The sequence below is a fragment of the Anarrhichthys ocellatus genome, unplaced genomic scaffold, assembly GCF_004355925.1.
Source record: "Anarrhichthys ocellatus isolate YVR2014 unplaced genomic scaffold, GSC_Weel_1.0 scaffold32, whole genome shotgun sequence".
NCBI classification, from domain to species: domain Eukaryota; kingdom Metazoa; phylum Chordata; class Actinopteri; order Perciformes; family Anarhichadidae; genus Anarrhichthys; species Anarrhichthys ocellatus.
The window spans coordinates 4396612-4413863 of NW_022280062.1; the positions used below are offsets into that span (position 1 = coordinate 4396612).

At 43.9% G+C, this 17252-nt stretch overlaps 2 protein-coding genes across 13 annotated transcripts in view; both read left to right on the forward strand.

Moving 5' to 3' along the window:
* epb41l3b (erythrocyte membrane protein band 4.1-like 3b) overlaps window positions 1–11088 on the forward strand; it is a 44695-nt gene extending 33607 nt beyond the window's left edge. For 5 of the 12 annotated variants that reach the window (XM_031864931.1, XM_031864932.1, XM_031864933.1 and 2 more), the window contains 10 exons: window positions 924–1109; window positions 1675–1737; window positions 2334–3038; window positions 3804–3836; window positions 4097–4174; window positions 5704–5787; window positions 6518–6616; window positions 6991–7071; window positions 7452–7567; window positions 10003–11088. In XM_031864931.1, coding sequence (XP_031720791.1) covers window positions 924–1109; window positions 1675–1737; window positions 2334–3038; window positions 3804–3836; window positions 4097–4174; window positions 5704–5787; window positions 6518–6616; window positions 6991–7071; window positions 7452–7562 — 1440 coding nt within the window. In that variant the 3' untranslated portion in view covers window positions 7563–7567; window positions 10003–11088. Of the gene's footprint in view, window positions 1–187; window positions 254–923; window positions 1110–1674; window positions 1738–2333; window positions 3039–3803; window positions 3837–4096; window positions 4175–5703; window positions 5788–6517; window positions 6617–6990; window positions 7072–7451; window positions 7568–10002 lie in introns of all 12 variants that reach the window. The other 7 variants (XM_031864935.1, XM_031864936.1, XM_031864937.1 and 4 more) reach the window with 3 other exon arrangements.
* A 2326-nt stretch (window positions 11089–13414) lies between these two features.
* Window positions 13415–16196, forward strand: LOC116393045 (zinc finger and BTB domain-containing protein 14-like). The gene is made up of 2 exons (XM_031864944.1): window positions 13415–13501; window positions 14159–16196. Exon 2 carries the CDS (start codon window positions 14182–14184, stop codon window positions 15343–15345), a length of 1164 nt encoding a protein of 387 aa, XP_031720804.1. The 5' UTR covers window positions 13415–13501; window positions 14159–14181; the 3' UTR covers window positions 15346–16196.
* The last annotated feature ends 1056 nt before the right edge of the window (window positions 16197–17252 follow it).

Consider the following 17252-nt stretch of genomic DNA (forward strand, 5'->3'; position numbering starts at 1 on the left):
TGATTTCACAGTTTTGAAGGTTTTTTTCTTTCTAATCCATGGCTTTTACAGTGAGTTGACTTATGCCATCAGGTTATCATTTACAGCTATATAGCAGAAGACAAAGCTCCCAATATCTCCTAACAAGAGTCTAAATTAAACATGGCACCTTTAACTACAATACATCTCCCCTCTTTTGTCTTTACAGTATAGTTTCATAAGACGAGTAAAAGGGGAAAACGTTTTTATCAGGCACAGTAATCTGATGCTAGAGGTTGGTAAGAAAACAATGCATTGAATGATTGAAATATGCATGCAGGTGCTTTTTGTATGAAGAATCCTAACTGATAACAAATACGTCTAGCGTACCAGTAACTCTGCCAGTGTTACATTGTGTTTTCTGGAGTTCGAGTGTGAAATACAGCATTTTTATCTACCCGAGTTCTTGCTGTGAGCATCCAACTACATTTTTGTGAGAGATAAAGAAACTTATTAGTCAGTTTTTGTGGCGGTGTTAACTTCTAATGAGATTTGGGAGTGTTGTGCTTAACTAAACCTGTAAAACTAAATCTGTGAATCTATGCATGAATATTTATATTCCTTGAATTATGTCCTAAATGCTCCTTTTAGCATTTAAGAACAAGCTGCTACTCTCTTAGTTACAGCTGCCATGTGAGTGGACATTTTGCCATTGTGTTGCTGTTTGTGCGAGCTGTTGCACAGGTAGCCTGCAGTGAACACAATGAAGCTTACAATGCAGTTAATTTAAGTCTGCGTTGGTTGATTCCAGATTTTTTTCAGAACTGCATTTAAGGCGTTTATGTTTTTTTGGTAATTCATTGGATTTGCAAGCTACCGTTGCGTTCATAAAGCATGGCCGTAGTTCCCTCCGCGCTGCTCCTGGCCTCACCTCCTTGTATCACATGGTTGACCGGCTACTGTAGGACACCTCGCCTCCAGAAGAGATGGTCAAACACCAGACCAACATCAGCGAGCTGAAGCGCTCCTTCCTGGAGACGGGCGAGAGCACGCCAGGCCTGACGGAATGGGAGAAGAGGCTCTCGTCGTCCCCTGCGCGCTCACCCAGAGCGGACGAAGCGCCAATGATAGAGCCGCTGGAGCTGCAGGATGTAAGCTGCAGTCCTCAGCAGACTGAATGATGTGTGTGTGCAGCATGACATCACCAGGGAGATAAACAAAGACGTCAATCTGAAGAGTGTTTGCGTAATACGTCATAGTGCAGTCATTTCAATAATCATAAATGGTCTGTTGCAGCACATTTATATAACTAGCTCTAGTGCATATTCATATTATATTCTTTGCCACTATCACCTTATGTCTCTGCTATATCTAAACAGCAGCTGATAATAAACATGTTAGTTTGTCTATGTAATAGATGGTGCCGTCATTAATCCCTAATACGATTGTTGTGCTCAGTGACATTACTTGCTGGAGTTAGCAGCAGTTTTATCCTTTTTCTTGTGCTGCGTTACATAATCTGATGGACTCACGCAGGACACATGAGCGGCTCTAATTACAGTCTCTGAGGACTAATCGCTGACTAATCAATATGACTGACTGAAATGAAAAGAAGCAGATTCACTGGAACCGCTTTGGGATCTGGATCATGTCCTTTCTTGTTTGTCTCAAGCTGTGACCTTTTGTATTTATTTGTTTGTTTGTTTCCTTCTTTAGGCTAAAGACGAGCAGCCGGCAGGAGAAGAGACAAAAGAGGAGGTAGAACCTAAAGCCACTGAGGTAAGTTGCTTCCTCTTTGTTTCTCACCTGTATTTTGTAAGTGTGGTGTTGTGTTGTGCCCTTTGTTTCCATGTAGCTCCAGACGAATCTGGACACCGGCACAGTTGTACTCATACGACTTCACATGTACAGTTTCTCCACTTTATTTCCCTTATCTGCCCTTTTTCTATCACTCTGAAATTTTAATTGAAGCTTGAAAGGCACTAACATAACTTGTGAATATGAATTAAGCCTTTTAAAAATTGATATCCAATAAGAATCAAATCAAATGTAACTTTATTATCCAAAAGAGGAAATTCATTTGGTCAGAGGGGTGACAACAATACAAAAAGTAATATTACAGAAAACAGATAAAACAATAAGGACAGTGTGTCCCACATAAAATAAAGATAATACTACCATATATGTGCAGAGAAACTAGGTTCAAAACTAGATCTAAACAGTGCATTTTTGTCCAAGTCTTTATGGAGCTCGGTCTTTCTGTGTCCTCTCTATATCAATAGTCTCCTGAGCTTATTGTCCTAGTCTTGGCTTTGTGATGCCCTTTGTCTATTAACCTGAACGATCCATTCCAATAAGCCAAGTGTCTCCTCCAGGCGGCAGGATATCTGGTGAAATATGTGGTGGATAGTATCGCAACAGATTTGGTCTCCTCCTCTGGGCCACACGGGATTAGTCTGTCAACCACTATGGACGACGACGTCTTCGTGGACGGGACCCTCAGGGAGGTGGACGAGGTGTCGGAGAGGGCCGAGATGAAGGTCAGCCCCGGAGCCGTCAGACAGGAAGTGGTCCAGGCCATCAGTGACAAGAAAGGGACGCTCATTATCTTGAAGGAGGCTGACGATAAAGCAGACACAGAGGGCAAAGAGACGAGTGCTGCAGTTGACGAAGAGGAGCCTGTTGTCCCTGGAGAGGCCGAGGCTGAGGAGAACGAAACGCTGTCTGCCTCTAAAGAGAAAGAATCTATCAAAGAAGACACTTCTGATGTTATAGAAGCCAAAACCACTGTGGTCAAGATGCAGAGTCCGAAGATAGAGATAAAAACTGATGACATGACTCAGACTAAAGGTACTGACTCGCCTAAAAAGGCCATGGCATCCTGGATATCTGAGGCCGTGAAGACCGAGGCTTCCGAGGTCATCAGTGTGTCGACAAAGGAAGTAAAAGAGACAAAAACGTCTGACGCCCTGCAGCAGAAAGAAGAGTTCTTCACCTTAGAAGAGATCCAAACAGAGCCGTCAAAGTCCAGCGTGTCTCAGATTACAGTTTCTGAATCCTCTACTACGTCCTTAGCAGTGGTACTGTATGAAAACTAAAAGCAACAGCTCTGTTTTGGCTTCCTCCCTCCATATCTCCACCACCACCCTCAGCCTACCCCATCGCCTTTTCTTCAGCAGCAGCCAAACCAGTCTAACAGTGTAACCAAACGCTCTGCATGGCTAATTGTCCTTTAACACCCAGCGTTTACTCTCACATTTCCCAAACTGCCGGTTTCTGTTGCTTCTCTTTTGATACAACGGTTTGTTTTTGAGTTTGTTGACGGCTGAAACGGCTCGCCTTGCCTTAGCAGCTGGCTCCCACGGCTGATAAGGAAAGAAATGTCTGGCTCCTGTTTGTTTTCTACCGTTTCGCTCCGCTGCACCATTCCTTTCTTTCAGCTCTGTTATCAGTTCCCTGAAAGCAGTGACTTAATAACCCTGGCTCGGTGCCACAGCTGCAGCTTTTCCCACTTCATCCTCCCAAAATCCCCTTCTGCCTTCGGAACTCGTCAGGAAAACAAATTGTATGGGTCTACCTGAAAAGAGATTTCACTGTTCTTAAGTAACCGAAAAGCAGATTAGTTGAAGTTTGCTGCTGGTGGATCCAGCGATCTGACTTTCATTTGAGGTTTTGGGGTTTGCTACACAATGGTATTCCATACAATATTTACTTTTCTGTTTCCTTTTTGATTTTTCCACCCTCTCTCCCTTCACGCTTTGTCTGGTGTTCACTGTGACTTTTTGACTTTCCTCTCTTTTCCCTTCTCTCTGTTCTCGTGTCCATCCGTCCTTCTGTCCCATCAGTCTACGCTGGGATGGGTTTCCTCCTCTGAAAAGGTGACCCCCCCCCTCCTCTCTGGTCCTCACAGATTTACAAATGCAACACTGCAATGGTTTTGGCGTGACTGAAACCTTTAAAATGTCTTTTTAAATATCCGTGCCTATTGTACAGTACGTGATTCCACAGTGAACATATAACCGACACAACAATGTTCCTTTGTCAGGTGTGATGTGAAGCCTCCTTGTACTGAGGGGATTTGTATTTTCGTAATAGCGAAACGGAAACGTTCCTCTAACGGCACATTCATCATTCACAGGGATCCGCTGAACCGGAGGAGAAGATGGTGGTTGCCACGGAGACAGAGGCAGCACCGGCCGAGTCGACAGGGCCAACGGTGAATATCCCGTCCACAGAGGCCGAGCCGGCGCACGCCACAGCGGAGCTCACAGTCGCGTTAATGTCAGCAGAGGGGGAGCGAGATAATGTAGACGTGTCGCGTGAAGATATTAGTGGCGTCGGTTCAGCAGATCCAGCAGCTGTATCCGGTGTTCCAGGCACTGCACCGTATTCAGAGCCACCTCAACCGTGTGCATCTGTGGAGCTTGCAGCAGAAGTACAGCCGGTAGCAACGCGTTTAGAGTCAGATGAGAGCCCGTCTGCAGCGCTGACCTCGGCAGCAGAAGAGATAAATGAGGGAGTAATAGATGAGGAGGGAGAGGTTGCTGGCATTGAGGGGGAGGCGTTTATGTCAAAATGTGAAAATGATAGTTTCAGATTCACTGTTGCTCCTGCATACATCAGATATTGTGAAAAGGACGAGGAACACGATGAAGAGGAATCGGCAGAGAGTTGTTTGGAGGCTTTGGAGGAGGAATTGTTAGATTTAAACAACACAGGGGAGAGAAAGCACACAGAGGTAGATGGTAAGAGAGTCCAGTTCTCCAATCACGTGCAGTATTTCGAGAAACAAGCATTTCCCTCTGAGTTAGAAAATAGGATACAGGTGGTGGACAAATGTTCACCAGCAGAGGATGAGAGTCAACAGAGCTTTCCAGACATCTTGAAGCCTTTGCCCTTTGAGAAAGAGAAATACCACCACGCACAGATGGACAGCTCAGAAGATGAATTGGAGACAACAGAGGACGAAGAGGCAGATGGAAAGAAGGAAGAGCTGGAGGAGGAGCCCAATGAGGGAGAGCTGAATTTGAAACTGGCACACGCCTGTGTCGACGAAAAGGTTTCAGAAAATATGGTATCGGTGGAAGTGAAGAAAGAAGAAATAGTCCGAGCTGAAGAAAAAGAGGAACGAGACCAGAAGTCCTGCCCACGCGAAGTGACTCTGACTGAACCCTTTACCTCTGACGGCTGTCTCAGCCATCCACCTCCAGCCGTGTCTCAGTCGGAGGTAACCCTGCATCAGCTGCGGTGGCTTCAGCCTCGGCCCTGCAACCTCACCGCCACCCTCCCCTCCTGCCAGCACAATCTGCCACTAATAATCAAGGGCCAAACCTCGAGCGAAAGCATGGACATGCGTCTAACTTCACAGTTTGTTTGCGGAGCAGATCAGGGGACCTTTCTTTAATATGATGTGGCGCACACACTTGATTGAAACCTTGTGATTTGCATTCTCCAGCATCCCCGTCTTCACCGGATCAGGGACTCTAATGCATGACTGCATGCTCGTTTAGAGATTCAAGCTCTTCAATGGCGGCCTTTGGCTTAGTTTATTAGCATGCGGCATTTATTTGTGTTAATTTGATTTTGTGCACAACAGGGTAGAGCTATTCTAAGAACAAAGTTAACAGTGAGCACTTACAGAGATCTGTTTTAGACATGCCAGTTAATTGAATTGGAGCTCAGATGGGTTTTGGCGCTGCTGTACTCCCTCTGCATGCATTTATTTGTGCCCATTTTGTCCATCAGGGCCTTAACGTCGTCGAGGTGGGAACCAAAGAGGTGCCTGTCGTCCACACGGAGACAAAAACTACCACCTATGAGTCTGCAGAGGTACAAACGATGACGTTGCCTCCATTTTACATCCTGCACCATTTTGAAAAACATGACCGATTGTTGGGATTAAAGAATAGTTCTGTAGTTGGCTTTTAAAAAAAGGAATCTGCCCTAAAAAGCAAAGCTGGGATCAGCAATAATTTATTTTAAACACACACAGCAGATTCAGAGCTTTATTATCCTTCATTTAGAGTTGTGTTTGTGTCCACCTAATGAATGGAAGTTATAGAATGAAATATGAACTCTCTGTTTGGCTCTCTGCTACCTCCTGGAGGAATTATCTGGCTAAATGCTCCCCCGTGTTCAACAGTTAGTTTCTTCTGCGGCTGGAAGTGTCATGTGGGATTTTAGAGCTTTTTTTTTTTTCTGTAAACTCCTGCAGCCGTAAACAACACTAATGAGAGCGGCGAGAGTGAAAGATTATAACTACTTGATAACACTAATACTTGTTGTGTTACAGCACACGTTAGTGACTAGCAGGTGAACACGGTGCAGCTTTTAACTATTATTCAAAGAAAACGGTGAATATTGAGCTAGAAATACCGCGCTGTCTATTTCCTCTGTCCACAAGTGGCCAAAAAAATCAGTTAACGCAGCTTTACCACAAGTTACTGTTGAATAATATTAGCTAGGAACCCATTAAACGTGGTGTAGCGGGTAGTTTGACTTTATGTGGAGAACAAATACAACATGTCGTTTCCTAATGGAGTGTTTTGCTCGTCAACAGGTTGACTCTAACGGCGACATAGACCCCGGGGTGTTGCTGAGTGCTCAGACAATCACCTCGGAAACCTCCAGCACCACGACAACCACACACATCACAAAGGTCAGGGATCATCTATTGTCCCTTTTCCATCTCGTAACGCTTGAAGCTTCAAGCACGACTGCAGCCGATGCAGCTCGGCTTCAGCCTTTCTTTACTGCAGAACTTTAAAACCGTGTGCGTGTCTCAGAGCACCATAGGTCTGTGTTTCTCCATGCCGGAGTCATTACGAGCTCTTAAGTTCATGAAAAGTCTGAATTTTATTTTTACGTTTACACTCGCACAACCTTCTTGTCGTCTGGCCCAAGGATTTAGACTGATACAATAAGTATATAGCATGATAAAAACCTAAAGTTTTAAGCTTCAGGATGTTTGTTGCCGTATGCTTTTGTGTGCGCATTGACTCTTAAGTCGTCTCCCTGCTCTCCGTTGGTCAGACGGTGAAAGGAGGAATATCAGAGACAAGGATTGAGAAAAGGATCGTCATCACGGGAGACACAGACATCGACCACGATCAGGTCTCTCAGAGTTTACATACCGCTTCTCATTCATTCTCCTCTGTCCACCTTATTTTTCTTTGCTTGTTAAGTCAATAAATGGATTTGAGCGATGACCATGAACAAGTAAAATGCTAGTGTGACCCCTCAGGACCTTATCTTGTACTTTGCGAGCATAGTACAGCCAGATATAGACGGGCTTAGCATGTGATATTTTGCACAAGACATTAACTCGTGATGTGACTTTAACAAATCCTGGAAGTATGACAAATGTGACTAAACGTGGCTTCCCTTTGTTGGCTCATATTGACTCACAATGAAACATCCCTGCTCCCTCCCTGCCTTCCCCATTTTCTGTCTCCCCCTGGTGATCCCTTCTGGGGCTGCACTCCCGTATATAGGCTCTGGCTCAGGCCATAAAGGAGGCTAAAGAACAGCATCCTGACATGTCAGTGACCAAAGTAGTGGTTCATAAAGAGACAGAGATCACGCCAGAGGAGGGGGAGGACTGACCCAGGTAAGACAACAAGGTCCCAGTCCTGGTCCCGGCCCTGTCCGTTTTTAGTCTGGTCTAGTTTTTGATGTGGTCGGACTGGGTTTTTTGTTTTTTTCAAGCTGGTCTCCATTCTCGGGCATGCTGCTTTTCCCATCAGCACTTCTTCTCACTGGTACAGACAGCCCTGCTTCTGTAGCACTTACAGCTATTGCATCATGCTGTCATTCCAGCTCCACTCCCCCTGCAGGGAAAAGGTTGGCTGATGCGTGTGTGTGCGCACACACAGACACACACACACACACACACACCGGATATTATAATCTCAACTTGTAATGACAAGGCTTAAAAAGCCTTTTTACAGCAACGCTGCTGTCTCATGCGAGCTCTTGTAGTTTGACTGCAACACTCCCCCCTGCTGGAAAGAAACACAATTCCATTTGTGTTAGAGAGCTTGTGTACTAAACATGTACCACAGACCTGCCCCTCTTCTTTATAAAGACATGTGGGTTGTCATTTAAAAGAAAATACAACCACAACTTTGAAAATGTGGAAAACCAGAGACAATTTTAGCTTTTTTTGATTTGAAAAACAAGTACGGTTGAAAGAGTTGTGACCTGCATGTCGTGCAGTACTCTGTAAAAACATCGAGTATACATCGTTATGTCTACATTGTGCAGCCTCACAAAGGGCAGCAGCAGTGATGAGCGATTAAATACCGGCCCAACCGGCTTCTGCTTCTCAGAGCGCTCAGTCTGTGTCTGCAAAGAACCCGCGTTGACTGAAATCTGATCTCGGGTGAAGACAGATCTGCTTTAGTCTATTTTCAGCGAGAAAAATCATAAACTTTAACTGGGAAGCTTTGTAAATGACCACTTACAAATATTATGAGTAAAAATCTGTTGTATTTGCAGAAAATAAACCGTGAATCGATGCTAATTTGTATTAAAACACATAGTTTTGCACCTCACTGCAGTCTTTATAGGGAGCAGTGTTTATCAGTGAATCCTGACACTGCCTAACTGTCTCTCGGAAACTTGTTTGAAACAATTTGTGACATCCTGCTCCTTTTAGTTGCACTCTTCCTTTCTGTGTGTGTGGTGGGGGGTATAAATAGGTCAGCAGTCCTTTTGGCAGTGTGTCTGCAGCCTTCACAAATGCAGCCGTTTGTGTTTCAACTTGCTCGCTGGCAGTATTGTGAGGATTACTTCAGGTGTGGAGCTGTGTGAGGGAACCTCTCATTCCATTGCACCCAGAGCATGTCATCGTTACAACCTCGCCACCTTCTCTATCAAACATTTTTAAATCTGGAATTGCCCAGTTTTATTCTAATTCACCTTTTTCAGCTCTGCAGCTCGTTATTTCACCAGCTTTTAACTGAAGCGATCCCAAGGCGCAGGGTTTGGGATGACGAGCGTGCATGTGTGTACTCGCGTGACTCACCAGATGGGAATGCTTGGCTTTGTTTCTGCGGCCTTGCCCTCAGTCCTTTGTGTGTGTGTGTGTGTGTGTGTGTGTGTGTGTGTGTGTGTGTGTGTCAGAACTGCTGTGTTTCTGAGTAGCACTATTAACATGATACTAAATGTTTCTTTTCTCTGGTTGTTTGGATGCTTGCCCTCTTTCCACTGTAGATACACACAGAGTGTTTGGGCCAAACAGTATCAGGAAAATGTGTAGTAGCAATGTCAGAAATGAAAAGCAACAGTTGCAATCAAACAAGGTCTTACCTGTTCAAACACACACACACACACACACACAGCGAGGACCTCCAGTTCAAGTCACTTTATTCACCATCATGCCGTCATCAGGCTCATGGTTTCCTTTAACTGTACACAATAAATTTAGCCCATTAATGAGTAATATCAGGCAACAAATGTACAATTTCTGCCTCATTTTTCAGTAGATTCTAATCCTTTTAATCACGAATCATTTATGAATAACCCTAACTAATCTCAAAGTCGGTCTGCTTTTGAATTTAACACATTAACTCAATTTCTAATTGCTCTAAATGCCCTCCTCTGTGATGAGGTTCTGGTAGCAGATTTGTTTTTTTAAGCACGACCTACTGAAGGAGAGTTGTGTGACATATGATATTTGAATGGCCTTAAATCTAAATCAGATTGATAGAGATAAGAGAATGATGGGTCTCTGTGTTTGCCTCTCAGTGGTGACACCAGCCTTTGGGACTCGCTGCTTGTGGTCACACTTAAAACGAGTCGGGAAATAGTTGAGTATTGTACCCAAGAAGCCTGTGTGTATCTATGTTGTGTGTGTGCTTTTTAGTAACTCTGTAGTCCCTCGGTGCATCTATTTACGGTATCAAAACCACCATCATCTTTTTATCAGGCCCACTTGCAGGGTGCACTGTGGGTGCTGAAGGTTCACGTGTGTGTGTGTGTGTGTGTGTGTGTGATTGAATAAGCAGGATGTACTAATCTCTGTTTCCTCTGTTCTTCCAGGAGTAAAAACACCCGAGGGCTGTTTTCTGTTTCGACTTCCTACATCCAGAACTCCACATATTACTCCGGGACTCTCAGAAGACTAGAAAGGCTCCTACTCTCCTAATGCTGCAGCCCCGCCAGCTAGTCGCAAACCCCTCACCTTGCAAATTAAATAAATGCATCTCGCATGAGAACGACGCAATGTTGCATTATCATACAAAATGGCAAGATTATACCGAAACACGTACGATTCTTAAAAGTGGTTCTCGATTCAACCTGCACGCCGAATCTTGTGTGTGTGTGTGTGTGTGTGTGTGTGTGTGCAGCAAGCAAACGGTTTGCTTACACTGCCTTATGACTCTGATGCATTTTTATGATTCTTGAGAATAATTACTGTAGCAATGTTTTATTTATGAAATAAAGCCATCACTCCAGAAACTTAAAATCGCTGTAGGCTGTATGTGTTAGGGAGCATACGCTATTTAACCTTCCTGTAGAAGTGCCAACCTCATTTGCCAGCAAGCATTGCCTCACTTACTCCAAACAAGCCGATGATTTTTTTCCGTCTGGTGTGCCACTACAGCAGAAATCACTACAGCCCAGTTCTGTACATATCAACGCTTTCCGAGGAGAATAGCAAATGTATCTTTCCCGGTTGATTTTATTCACGTCTACTTGAATTGCATTTTTCCTTTTTTATGATCATTTCAGTATTTTTATCGTTTTTTCCTCGTCGATTTTGATTCCACCAACACGCTCTGTTCTGCCAAGGAGTCAAGTTTTCTGTGCAAGAAATAGATTTTAATGTGCCTGTGCAGGCTTTTGAATGTTCTCCAGGGTAGATGATCAGCTGCAGCAGCGCCACAAGTCCCAGGTTTGTGTGACTGTGAGGCAAAGGGCTCAGACTGCCGAGCTCTGCTCAAATTAGATGCAAAGCCAAGAGAGATCTGTCCACCTCCCCCCCACCCCCACCCCCACCCTGAACATGTCAACTATATGCCTCCCTCATGTGTTCAACTCTATCTGAATAACCGAGTCTTGTTCGTGTACAGCCATGTTTTCCTCAAAAAGGTGAAATAAAAGTGGCAAATGCATTTGTTTTAATCTGCTGGTTTTTTTTTCCTCAAATAACATGTTGACCACAGCACTGACGCATGTCGCCATTGGACCCATTGATTGAGTATTGATGTCTTAACGTCGAGATATTGAGTCCGTGTTAAACACAGTGATGATTCAGTTACTGGTTGAGACCATTAGATGAGGCACTAGTTATTTGATGGGTTCATATCACAATAACCTACAGATGATTCCTCAAGCTATAGTATGTGACACTGAACCCTTAAATATATTCAATTGTAATCTTAGATTTTCTCTAAATATGGATTTTTGTTATTTTCATATGTTCAATCTTTACTTTTAAAAACCCATAAAAATGAACTAGAATATATGGAACAACCTGAGCTAAAGGAGCCAAAACAGATTTCATATCCTCAGGCACTGAAATATCCTGATGGGCAACATGTGATTTTTTTTTTTTTTTTTTTTTTAATATTCAAGCTTAAACAATAATAAATAAATATATATATAGATGAGAGGTGGTTGGATTTGTAAATTGTAGTCGATCTATTATTCATTAAACCAAAGGCTCGAAACACTTAAAGATCGCCCTCGGGGTAATTAAGACAGATTTTTTTTTTTTTTTTTTTTCTTCTTTTTTGTTTTTATAAATACAGCCAAAGGTAATTATGATGAACGCACGCAGGCTTTCAAAGCTCCGCCCGCTGTGAACGTGCGTGTGTGCCAAAGAGAAACAAAAGAGACGAGGTCTCACTCCGTTTCTGTTGCTGGGTGCGATGAGATCAACGCAAGGAGGGAGGACAAGTTGATCTTTATAAATCCTTATTCCACAAACGATCTCGTGCTGACAAATGAGAGGAGATCAAATGTCTGCCTCAGCTATGGTGTTCATTTTCTAGTCTTTAAATGTTAAGAGATAAAGCACATTTATTTTCTTTAACAAGTGTTGAGGGAACACAACATAGTCTGCCAAACATTGTACAGTTTGGGGTTATTTCCCTGTGTGTACTTCTGTCTATGCTCTTCTTACTGGCGTGCAGCCAGTGATGAAAATACAGGATCAGGATAACTGAAACGTGTTTGTGTTGCCGGACCATTGTCAATCAAATGTGATCAAAGTATACCCACATAGTCCGGATGAAACCGGTTAGCTGAGACATGACGAGGTTATCATTTTTAATCAGAATCAAGATCGGCTTCATTTGCCAAGTATGTGTACTGTACACACATGCGAGCATTTTTTTAAATGTACATACACAAAAGAGATATAAATAAACATACAGCTAAAATTAAAAGGACAAGAAAGCTGTACAATATAGGTAAACACACACATTTAACTATAATGTACAACAACACACGATGTCTACAAGTCAAACTGTTTCTGTAAAAAAAGACATAATAGTGCAATGCTGTAGAGTGCAATGGAACTAATATAAGTTTAATGTAAGATGTACTTTATATACACAAAGTAGGTTATGTTGTGTAAGTGATCCATGTAGCTAAGCTAAAACAAATGTATTCAAAGGGAAATTCTTGTATTTGCAATACAAAGTATAGAAGCATGAACTACAATATAAAAAGAATATCTATAATGTGCAAACCAAATGCACACAATCCCAAAAATGTAAACGGGTCAAACGGTAAGGATTATACATGAGAAGTGGCAAATAACTCTGTATTTACAATATCAACTCTTAGTACAGGTAAGTGTTCATGGTTAACTCCAAAATGATTATGTTTATTATTCAGCACTTAATGTCCCATTTTGGCACATTGTCAGAAATCTGAAACAGGTTTATTGCCAAGTTTCAACATATATTTGGTGTTGCTTTGGTGCATAACAACAAACATAGTAAGCTGCATGGTGGGGCACTAGCACGCCGGAAGGCTGCATGTAGGGCAGCTTATATGGTACCGCATCCTGTCTTCTCTATTTAAGAGCACTCATTAGGACACACACCTCGTTTTCTCCACTAGAGGGGCATTATAGAGGGCACTTCACCATGTTTTCTCTTCTGGAATAGCACCTTAGAGAGCACTTTGTCTTGTTTTATCCACCATAGGAGCATCCAAGAGGGCACTTTTGCGGCTTTTTCTTTCCAACATCCCACCAGCAGTCAATGATAATAAAAAAAAAAAAAACATATATGCAATATTTCTGTTTTAAAAATGAAGAGCAGTTTTGTGTAGGAGTAAATCAGTTTCTCCATTTAAAATATCTTTATTTTATAGAGTGCCACGGACAAATGTTAGTCCTCCTCGCGGACATAGACGATCTCTGTGGAGTACCCGCTCCGGTGCTGTAGGTGGCGGCAAAACAACGCGGCGCTTCCTGTGAAGCCCAATAGTCACAACAAGAGGAGGAAGAGGAAAAACGACAGCTCTGGATCGTCGTCGACAGCCTTGCGTGACAACACAAGGATCGCGTTCAGGGCTTCGGGTATTAACATTTCTTACTTTGTCTTTGGTCGCCTCGGACGGAGCAGGAAGCCACGCGGCGTGTTACGCTCCGCCGTTAGTTCGCCTGTCCGCCGCCGCGTCCTCCGCCTGTTTGTGAACTGCTTTAAAGGCACCAGAAACATGCCAATGGAGGCTTGCTGACCAAAATGGCTGGGCGCAGTGAAATGTGAAATATTCTTTGCTAAGGTTATCCTTTCTGCACGCCACGCGACTGTCACGCGAACTCGGCGGCTTTAACGCGTGGCTTAAGTTAAGAAAAGTCCATCTGCTTGTGTCTGTTTGCGTTTATATATTTTTTACAGGCGTTACCGCGGCTTTTACTGCTGTCGGGCCTCTCGTGTGTGTTTTTTTTTTTTTCATAAGAATTTCTGCACGATTGATTTTGCTACTTTTTGTTTACTCTCTTGCATTTTTAACGGCCGTCTTTCAACAAAAGCGATGTAACGTTAGTTTTGCAAGTTGCTGCTATAATAGTGTGCGAGTTGTTTGCTCCTGAAGGCAAAACCTATATGTATTCACATGAGAAGCGTGCAAGTGGAGCTCCACCCCTCTGCTGTGTGCAGGTTATGTGCATGCCCGACTGACTGTGCAAAGCAAAAATATTTGACTGTTTACTGTTTTTTTTCCTCCTCTGCAGGTTGCTCCAATTTGACCAGCAACATGTCTGATTTACTGAGATATATCGACTATGACCACAAAGCCACCTTTCTGAAGATGCTCAACCAGCAGAGGATGGAAGGTGAGCACTGTGATGTGGTGGTGGTGGTGGAAAACATAGAGTTCAGGGCTCACCGCTGTGTCTTGGCCGCCTGTAGCAACTACTTCAAAAAGCTCTTCAAGAAACAGAGCGAGGAGGACAACTCCATCGTGGAGCTGGACTTCATCCGCTCCGACATCTTCGAGGAGGTGCTCAATTACATGTACACGGCCCGGCTCGCCGTCAGGAAGAAGGACATCAACATGATGATGTCGTCCGGCCAGATCCTGGGCATCAACTTCCTGGATAACCTGTGCACCCAGAAGCGGGAGCTGACCAACATGAAGACCCGGGAGAACCAGGCTCCCGGGGACCACGGGATGCGAGCTCAGGACGCCATCCTGAAGGAGCTGGCCATGGAGGAGGTGAGGAAGAACAGCTTCTATGATCAGGGGATGGAGGGCATGGGGCCCGGGGGCTCTCACGTGTCTCAGCCGCACAACTACAACACCAACATGAGCAAAGATCCTCACAGCCACGGCTGGGGCTCCTCCTCCTCCAGCGACATGAAGCTGGAGTACCTGCTGTACGGCCACCGCGACCACGGCTCTTGTCAGAGCACCGGCGCCAAGCCCCAGGATCACAATGCCAAAAAGGAGCGCCTGCTCACCGCCAACCGGCCCTACGCCTGCGAGCACTGCCCCAAAGCCTTCACCACCGCCGCCCACCTCAAGGAGCACCTAAAGATCCACTCCGGCTTCAAGCCCCACCGCTGCGTGGTGTGCGGCAAGGCCTTCATCAGGGGCCCCGACCTGAAGAGGCACGAGAGGGTCCACAGCAACGAGAGGCCCTTTGCGTGCCAACTGTGCGAAAAGGCCTTCAAGCACAAGTCCCACCTGAAGGACCACGAGCGGCAGCACCGGGGCGAGCGGCCGTTCAACTGCGGCTCCTGCGAAAAGGCCTTCATCAAAGCGTCGGATCTGAAGCGCCACTGGAACACCATGCACAGCGGCAACCCCCGCAGACAGATGTCCCTGTCCCCCGCTGCCTCCCAGGCAGAGGCCACCGACCAGAGAGACTGGAAAATGGAGACCGGGCCACATTCGCATAACTCTGGGGACTGTTGAGCCTGCAAAACACACCAAAACACCCGCATACTGACACACAGGCGCGCATACATCCACGACAGTCACTTAAAAAACATGCACACACACTGACACAACCACAAACCCTGTGACAGGCCGAGGGCCTGACATCACACGGACAATGATCGGAGTGAGTAACAAGAGACCATAGCATGTTCATGAGACTGTGGGGGCTGTATTATTATTATTATTATTATTATTATTATTCAAAAGAGTTATGTCAAAACAATGTTTTCTTTCCACCTGTAAAATCATGTAAATGTTTAGTTCACTCTACTATACGTATATTTTTCACAAAGCATTGTTGCTATGTAGACCAGGGGGGGGGCGTGGGTTCTCATAACATTAATTCTCTTTTACATTTTATGGGATATGTAACATTTAAATGTTTGTTTTAACCTTTACTGGATTTTATGGAGATGAAAAAGAGAGGAGAAACCGAGTGATGTCGGGGGGGGGGGGGGAGATTTTTCTGCATAACATTTGTTGCATTGAGTATATTCATGTGGATGTTTTTAAATGGATGTGTTTAGTTGTATTGATTGATATTACACTGTAAGAGTAAGAGTCACCATTTTGCATCTGATGCAGATGATACCAAAGTCTTGGGCATTTGACGGATTGCCTTTGAAGGCTGTCCTGCCCAAGCAACCGGCTAACTAGATTTACTGTTATACAGTATAACTGTCATCCAGCTATCAACAGTTAATGATAGATGTCTGTATATACTGTAGCTTAGTTTGTTGCACAATTAGAGTACACAATAATGAATTATGCACATATAACATTGTCCTACTCCTACACTTTGACAATAAACACCATTTGCTGTGTTTTATTGTCTTTGCAAAGTTTGGTTTTTGTTGATGAGAGCTCAGCGAGCATTGTTTATTCCCTCCAGAGTCTTTTTGTCAGTGGAGGTTTGTGTGCCACACTCAAAACAACCTGGAAACTTGGTATCAGATTTGAAAGATTACTCTGTTATGTTGGAAATGTGGAACGTTTACGAGCAGCCAAAGTCCAGTGGAAAACAAGTGCGTCTTCAGGTCAAAGATATCTGACTGTAAGTTCACTTCTTTAAGGACAAAAGGATCCACCTGTGCCAAGTGTTCAGTTGGATTAAGACCATAACAATACTGTCGATGCAAAACATAAAGTTCAACATTTCTGATTTTAAAATATATTTTAAAAAATGTCAGTTAACAGTCCAAAAACTAGTGCAGAGGGGCTACAGGCGTGTTATTTACTCCTGATTGCAAAGATGTACCTGGAACAACAACATAACAACCAGGGCTGCTGATTATTTTTATTAGTGATTCATCTGCGGAGTAGATTAGAACACTTTATTAATCCCCAGTGGGGAAACTCATACAGAACTTTCATTGATTAATAGTTTGGTCCATTAAATGTCCGTCTCTGTTTCCCACCCCGAGATGAAGTCTTCCAGGCTCTGGTTGTGTCCGACCTGTAAATAAGACATTCAGGTCACAGTGATGCAACATTGAAAAGCATTTTCTGTCGATCGATTAATCGTTGCAGCTCTAAGAAAAGCAAAGATCCTGAGAACCAAAGCTGAAAAGAGAAGTCGATTGACTTAAAATTGATATGAAACGAAATCGATAACTGATTATCTTCCTTAGCGTCATGAGTTTCTTTTCCTTCAGTGACAGTACACTGAATATCTTTCCCAGAATGTGTGATGGATATTCTTCCGCTTTGAATAAGGATCACATGATTAATCCAGAAAGTAATCAGCAGATAATGAAAGTGAGCGTTGCGGCTCTGCTTACAGTAATGAATCTTTGTTCTAGTTGAAACTTTCTCTCATCCAGAGATGAAGCAGCGCCTCAGCCTTTGGTTTGTTCGTTAGCTCGGCCTACGCAAACAGTCAC

Excerpts from the sequence above, each read along its gene's own strand:
- LOC116393045 (XM_031864944.1), top strand. The coding sequence starts at position 14,182 with ATGTCTGATTTACTGAGATATATCGACTATGACCACAAAGCCACCTTT.